At 56.5% G+C, this 7,659-nt stretch overlaps 1 protein-coding gene across 3 annotated transcripts in view; it reads left to right on the top strand.

Moving 5' to 3' along the window:
* Positions 1 to 5,204, top strand: part of RAB11FIP4 (RAB11 family interacting protein 4) — a 114,088-nt gene extending 108,884 nt beyond the window's left edge. For all 3 annotated transcript variants that reach the window (XM_027130342.1, XM_027130341.1, XM_027130343.1), the window contains 5 exons: positions 94 to 175; positions 1,000 to 1,137; positions 1,231 to 1,389; positions 2,505 to 2,648; positions 3,736 to 5,204. In XM_027130342.1, the coding sequence (XP_026986143.1) occupies positions 94 to 175; positions 1,000 to 1,137; positions 1,231 to 1,389; positions 2,505 to 2,648; positions 3,736 to 3,852 (640 nt within the window). In that variant the 3' untranslated portion in view covers positions 3,853 to 5,204. The remainder of the gene's footprint in view (positions 1 to 93; positions 176 to 999; positions 1,138 to 1,230; positions 1,390 to 2,504; positions 2,649 to 3,735) is intronic.
* The last annotated feature ends 2,455 nt before the right edge of the window (positions 5,205 to 7,659 follow it).

The raw sequence follows: 7,659 nt of genomic DNA, 5'->3' as shown, positions 1-7,659 counted from the left end.
TATGTACCCTCCAGGGAGCGGAGAATTGCTGCAGACTGTCAAATTGTAAGGGAATCTCCATTTTTGACATTCTTGTCCTCCTCCTTTCCCCAGGGTGCAGCAATTAGAGGAAGAAAATACGGAGCTTAGGACGACAGTGACTCGGCTGAAGTCGCAAACAGAGAAGCTGGATGAGGTAAGCAGCAGGTCCCGGCGTCGCTCAGACTTGGATCTTGAGCCAAATCCACAGAGAGGCTGCGTTGGCCATCGGAGGCCTTTAGTTTCTAGTTTCTGAAATTCTAATAAAATTGCTGTAGCCAAAAAAAAAAAAAGGCATCAAACATGAATAATTCATTTTCCCATATTTCTTATTTTCCAAGTTTTCTGTAGTGAATATCTATTTCCTTGTATTACAGGGGAAAATAATAAAAAAAAAAAAAAGAAAGGTTAGCTTCTGTTTGGGGTCTTACCTTTTTTAAAAAATTTATTTTATTTATTTATTTTTGGCCACATGGGGTCTTTGTTGCCGTGCACGGGCTTTCTGTAGTAGCAGCAAGCAGGGGCTCCTCTTCCTTGCGGTGCGCCAGCTTCTCATTGAGGCGGCTTCTCTTGTTGTGCAGCACGGGCTCTAGGTGCACAGACTTCTGTAGTTGCGGCTCACAGGCTTAGTTGCTCCGCAGCATGTGGGATCTTCCCAGACCAGGGCTCGAACCCGTGTCCCCTGCATTGGCAGGCAGATTCTTAACCACTGCACCACCAGGGAAGTCCAGGGCGTCTTACCTTATTCGGGTCCATCTGGCATCATTGAAAGGCTTTCAGAGACCGGAGATTTTTCTAGCTGTGTCTCTAGACTCCTAGGGGATCTGGCCATTTCTTTAATCCGTGCCTCGGAGGGCTCTGTTCAAGGGGCTGATCTGATGGCCCATTTGTCGAGGTGGCTGCCCCGGCCCCCAGCAAAGCCCCTGGAGCACAGCGGGCCCCCTGGGAACTCTCCCCCTGCCCCGGTCTCCCCGGCTCCAGGAGCGGCAGCGCATGTCCGACCGGCTGGAGGACACCAGCCTGCGGCTCAAGGATGAGATGGACCTGTACAAGCGCATGATGGACAAGCTGCGGCAGAACCGCCTTGAGTTCCAGAAGGAGCGGGAGGCGACGCAGGAGGTAGGTCCCGGGCCGGCAGGTGCCAGGGCTCCCGCCCCGCCCCCCCCGCATGCCCCGCCCCTGCTCCCGCCAACCAGCCTCTTGCCCCCGCAGCTCATCGAGGACTTGCGCAAGGAGCTGGAGCACCTGCAGATGTACAAGCTGGACTGCGAGCGGCCGGGTAGGGGCCGCGGCTCGTCCTCCGGCCTGGGCGAGTTCAATGCCAGGGCCCGAGAGGTGGAGCTGGAGCATGAGGTCAAGCGGCTCAAGCAGGTGGGCCCTGGGAGCCTCTGACCCACGGGATAAGGTGTACAGGTCCCCTCTGGGTGGGTGTCCTGTGAGGGGCCGAGAGCCGTAGCGCCCCCTTCCCCGACGAAACTGCCTGCTCCTCCCAACACCCTCGTTGTCAGGGCTACTGGTCCCCGTCTCACGGCTCAGCCGAGGCAGATGGAAATCCCAGGGGCTCTGCTCAGCATCCGTGAAAAGAAGCAGACACCAGTCTTCTGTCCTGGGCGCGAGGGGTGTGGGAGGAGGCTCTACCCAGCCACCCAATAGTGCCTCGCTGCGTTGCGTTCTCCCAGGAGCAGACCCCGCGCCCAGGATTCCGTTTCAGATGGTTTCCGCAAGCACTCCCATGATTGGAGACCAGTTGGGGGTGGGGGAAGCGGGATCAGGGTAGGGCAGTGACCCAGCGAGGGCATGATGGTGCGGGAAGCCCGCACCCAGAGACTCTGAGTTGACCACCCCCCAACCGACCCCCGGAAGCAGAGGTGCTGGAGGTTCTGCTCCCACAGCAATCCTAAACCCCAGCCCTTCTCAGCCACGAGGGGGCGCCCTAGGCCCCAAGTGTGAGCAGTTAGGAGCCTTGAGGCAAAAGCTGGAGTGCAGGGCTGGTCACCAGGGTCTGGGCAGGACAGTACTGGGCCTGCTGTACTCAGGAGCGAGGGTGCCCCTGGAAAGCACTCCCAAGAGCGGGATTCCTGAGCCCAGCTGCAGGAGGGGCCACGGAGATGAGCTGACCTGTCAGCCCAGAGATCTAGAGCATCACTTCTCCTCACCAAGGGCCAGTGTTGGAGAAGGAGCCACTGGGTGGGCGGGGCCCCTCTTCTGGCTGCCAGGGGGGAAGGGGTGGCCTGGAGCCATGCCCCTGTCTGGAAACTTGGCTCCCTGAGCAGGGCTGTTAACTCCTCCTCAGAACCCCAGGACCTCCCAGGACCCAGCTCTCCTCCCCCTCAAGCGTGGCAGATGCCCCGTCATCTGTGGGTGTCCTGGACGGGCCATGACACACGCCCAAGGGGTGGAGAGGGTGCTGGTGGCAGTCAGGGAGCAGTGGCTGCGGAGAAGTGGGTTCCGGTGGGAGCTGGTATCGCCTTTGTCCCCCTCCCCAGGAGAATCATAAGCTGCGGGACCAGAACGACGACTTGAACGGGCAGATCTTGAGCCTCAGCCTCTACGAAGCGAAGAACCTCTTTGCCACCCAGACCAAAGCCCAGTCGCTGGCTGCGGAAATAGACACGGCCTCTCGTGATGAGGTAAGGTGCCCAGCAGCTCTCGCCGTGGAGCCTGGCTGCTCATGTGTCCTGCCCCATCTCACCTGTCTCGACGACAAGCCTCAGGCTGTCTAGGGCCTGGCCCCTCGAAGTCTCCATCTGCAGTGACCCCGAGTGACAGGGGAGAGCGGTGAGGCAAGGAGGCTGCAGGTGGAGTTAAATCCGCTCCGATTTCCTGTACGTGGTGGGAGGAGCATATGGGTTTGGGAGCAGAACGGAGTTTTGAGTCTTCACTCTGCCAGGAACATGCCGAAATGGCCAGTTGATTTCATCAACTTATAATCCAGGGGAGGCTGGACGACCCCTCCCCCAAGTCAAGAGGGGAAGGACGCTAGCATTTCTTGGCCACCTGCTTGCGGTATGTCTTCACTTAATCTTCTGAGAACTCGAAGGCTTTCTGAACACTTACCTGTCACAGATCGGGAGATCAGGACACAAGATCACCCAACTTACGGAGGGAGAGGGACCCAGGTCTCTAGCTGCAAAGCCCACTCTTTCTGCCCCACTGGGGTGTGCTTATGAAAGATCAGGCCTCCGAAATACCCAGATTAGATTTCAACACGAATCATGAGTCACTGAACTCTTACCCTGTGCTTGGGACACACAGCTAAGAGCTGGCCCCTGGGCCTCAAGGAGCTCCCATGTGAGCCGGGCACCAGCCTCCAGCCTGCGGGCAGAGGCAGCATTTCAGTTACAGCCTAAAGGACACGGCAGGAGTTGACCTGGAGAAGGACAATGGCAGGGCCGGAGGGTGGTGAGAGGGACGTTCCAGGCAGAGGAAACAGCTGGCAGTCTTAAGGACTTTGGATGTCACTCCTGACTATAAATGCCTCTGGCCAGTGTTCTCTCCCTTTATCAGAAAATCACCCATACCTGGACTCCTCCGTGGGCCGGTGATATGAGCCTCTCTGGGGGTGTGGCCTGGGCCTCTTCGTATTTAACCCTCCCTGGGTGTGATGCCCTAGACTCATGCCCTGGCCCCGAGCGCTGAGGCTGGTCTTGGGGCACTGGCTCTGCCCACACCCCAGCCCCGGCCCGGCCTCTGACCTCTCTTTCTCGTTCCCTTCAGCTCATGGAAGCCCTAAAAGAGCAGGAGGAGATCAACTTCCGGCTGAGGCAGTACATGGACAAGATTATCCTTGCCATCCTGGACCACAATCCCTCCATCCTCGAGATCAAGCACTGAGACGAGGGGCCTGGCTGCAGAGCGGCCTCGGGACCCCTGGACCCCGGGATTAAGGGCCAGATCCTGCCTGAGGATGCGGCCCAGGCCGGGCTCCCACGCACACTGTAAATGTGTCTCTGGCCACGGTGGTGTAACGTGTACTGGTGTGTATGTGGGGAGGCCATGCGCACAGCAAGGGGTGAGCGTGGGCCGTGGCCGCGGGCGCCATCTGTGCTGTTAGCCGTCCTTGCACTTTGTGGTCCCTTTGCGTGGGGCAGAGGGTCCCCGAGGTGGGCGGCGGCGAGGTCGGCAGTCAGGAGTTACTGTAACGATGAGAGCTAGAAGCTTGTGTTTCAGATACTGGATAAAATGATTCTACCTCTGGGGACCAGGATTAAAAAGTACTCTAGTGAGACAGGCTCTTCCACCACATCCCTGTTTCCCCCTGGGAGTGGGAGCAAAATTACCATCTTTTCCAGGAGTTCAAATGCCTCACCAACCTCTTCGGCCACCTTTCAGGCCCAGGTGCTTGAGCTCGGAGAGGAAGTAGGAGCGTATGGGGGGAACGCGTAGGGGCCCCTCATGAGCCCCCCCCACCCCCAGCCGGCAGCCCGTGTGAGGCTGTGCACAGTGTGTCCCAAGGACTCAGGTTTGTGGAGGAGCTGGAGGGGGCGACCTTCATCCTGAGAATTCTTGGCGTTCTGAGAGTTCCCCGCAAACTTCTCCATCCCTGCTCACCTACCTCTCCCTCTCTGTCTTTTTTGTTTTTTAAGACACTGAAAAATGAGCAGCGTTCACCTGGGTGTACATGAAGGGTTAAAAGAAAGGGGGAAGGAGGCTGGGACAGTCTAAGGCACGCGTTGGCGTTGGGCAACCAAAGACACGATTTTCGGGCGGGAGCACGCTCAGGTCCCTGTCAGCATCCTTTCCTGTGGATGCCTTTTAAGAGAGGGCATGGATGGACCCTCTCGACAGCTCCCTCGGGCTAGAAGTGGGCCTTGCTTACCTGTCCCTGGGAATGGCCTTGGGTTTGGATTTTCAGAATCCAAGCTCTGGGCTTGGCTCAGTTGGGTGGTGAGGGCCCCGTGTTCCAGCCTTTAGAAACACACCTGTACTCGGGTCTCAGCCAGGGGAACAAACGCCGTGCTGGTGGGAGAGACGGTTGGGGAAGTTGCAGGGAAACCTTAGTCTTCCATCCTGGTGACACGTGGTGGAAATTCACCCTCTGGATCTTTCATGTGATGTTTGGTTCTAGGTGGCTGGGAGTAGATACGGTACTTCCCTTTGAGTTTTCCAGTGTGTCTCAGTTTTGTATGGCTTGTGAATTGTTTCCTTAATCCAAATACATATAAACAATGTATGGTCTTATTTTCCCCCCTGCAGTTTCTTGTTTCCTTCAGCACTTCTAGTGTGAACAGGAAAGCTTGGGCATCTTGGGGAGGGGTGTATTCAAAGGAGAGAGGGCAGGAGAGGGTGAAGAGGGGACCTAGGGCCTCGAGTGTGTTCCCGCTCACAGAGCAGGGCTGTGGCCAGGACTGATGTTCGTCCCATTCCAGCCAACGTTTGCTTTTGTTGGAGTTCGTGATTTCTTTCTAAGCGTATGCATGGCATCTGTTTCCTGCAGCAAATCGTGGGGCTGCATTGGTCTGATCCAGGACTTCGGGGCCGCGCACACCAGGAGAATGAGGGCAGGGGTCAGTCTCCTGGGAGTCTCTCAACCCCCTAAGGACACTGGTCTCCTTGGGCCCCCCAGGGGTCTGGGCGGAAGCAGCGGTGGAAAGAAGGCACGAGGAGTGGGTCTCTTGAGAATTTGCTAGTAGGGAGGAATGGCATGAGTTAAAGGACAGGAAAGACGATGAATCCCGAGGTGGCTTTGGTCTGGCTTTTACAGGGAGGCATCCTGCGGAGAGGCCAGCCGGATCCGGACCCCGGTCTGTGGGGGACTCGCCCAGGGATGAGCATGTTGATGTGTTACCCGCCCTGACGTGGAATTCCAGGGGAGGCCGCAGAGGCCTGAGTTAATAAAGTCACAAGGTGGGAAGGAATCTCGGCCAAGGGGAAAGCGGTGGAAAAAGCTGTCGGCCTGCAGGGGGCGCCACGGGAGCGGACTCCCGCGGGAAGTGCTAGTCGGGAAGGCCCCTCGGGACCTGGTCTCTGGAACGGGCTGACTGTAAAATGAGACTGAGTTCCACTTAACACACGCCCCATGTTAAATCTAACGTTCTCACTTCAGCCAGAATGTATCAGATTGGCTTTTTAAGAGCCTGTAGCTTTTTAGCCTGAGGGGGGCAGCTGCCGGAGGGGTCCCAGCCCCGCAGCCTCTGGGCAGGTTCCAGAGCTGGACTGACTGGTCCAGGTGGGGCAGAACGTGCTCTCTTCCTGTGTTTTCTCCTTCCTTTGTTTTTCGGTGGAGGGTTCTGCTTCTGTCTCTCAGCGGCGGGGCTGCTAGATAGTATAGAGGATGCCCAGTGAAATCTGAATTTCAGGTAAGCAAATGACTCAGTAGGTGTTCCCTGCAGTACTTGGGACACATTTTATTAAATGGAGAAGCTTTTAAAATTCTGATAACTGGGCCCAGTCCCCAGAGGTTCTGATTCCGTAGGTGTGGGGCGTGGCCCAGGCATCAGTGTTGTTGTTTTTTAAAGAATTCCCCAGGTGATTATAATTTAACTGGGTGCCCCATGAGGGTTTTGGTTTTGCCAAGCCTGGCGACTGTACCAAGTAGGGATTACAGTAACTTGTGTGAAGTTTAGAGGTGTTTGGGGGTGTGGGGAGCAACTTCTGCAGCAGATTCACATTTTACATGACTCTGGGCTATCCTTGCCTTCAATCAGAGCCCCAGCAAAATTCGTTGAACCAGCAAGTGTTTAAAAAAAAAAATTAACTTTGAATTGCCAGAGTTAGGCAAGTTATCTTAAATGCATAGATTCTTCAAGAATTGTCAGAGGGAAATTATCCTTGATCTATAAACGCCTAATACACTTTATTTCTCACCTATTAAAAACACAAAACTGGACAACCTCGCAAAGTTCCTGGGCCTGAAACAGGGCTTCTCAACTTGGGCCGTGCATTGGAATCACCTGGGGAGATTTTTTTAAATGCTGCTGCCTGAGCCCCCAGAGATTTGGATTTAATTGGTGTGGGTGTGGCCCAGGCGCCCAGCTGTTTAAAGAGCTCCCCAGGTGATGAGTGCAGCCACGGGGGGTTGCTGGCCAGAGGCAGAGAAAACCTCTATTGGGCTTGTTAACCCAGGTGCTGGATAACAGCAGGTTCACCTGCTGGGATGTTGGTGGCTTTTCCTGGAATGATGATGTCGGATGGTGAGACGCTCGCTGACCCCTCGCCCCCCAGGATGGGAGGCCAGATGCCTTCAGAAGTGGGTGGATCCAGCTGTTCTCACTAGCCTAGGGGTTAGCGAACCCTAGTGGGCCGGGCTCTGCCTGTTGCTCGTGGAGCTGGTGGGTGGCACATGTTGGGATGTATCAGACACAGTCCGGAGTGGGAGCAGAACGGAGTGGGGGTGGGAGGGGGCGGGTGGGTGCCGAAAGCAGCCTCCGAAACAGCAGCCACCCACCTGCACAGCCGAGCCCGCGGGGATTCCCGCTTTGGGGGTTTTGCCTCTGATCTGTTTTCAAGCTGGGGGTTAAAGGTCACCCCAGCACCTCCCCTGTTAGTAGCCATACCAGCATCCCCGCCCAGCCCTGGAGGCTCCAGGCGCTAATCTGCTGGATTCCTGGCCGAGCCAGGTCCTGAGGGTCAGGACGGCTCTTTTGTTCCAGCGAGGGACTTATAACGGGCAAAGGCCTTCAGGGGCCGGTGGGGCCTGTG

Source organism: Aethalodelphis obliquidens, unplaced genomic scaffold (genome assembly GCF_003676395.1).
Source record: "Aethalodelphis obliquidens isolate GAN/ISIS:26980383/991018 unplaced genomic scaffold, ASM367639v1 scaffold38, whole genome shotgun sequence".
Lineage (NCBI taxonomy): Eukaryota > Metazoa > Chordata > Mammalia > Artiodactyla > Delphinidae > Aethalodelphis > Aethalodelphis obliquidens.
This window is presented reverse-complemented; position numbering and strand designations above follow the sequence as displayed.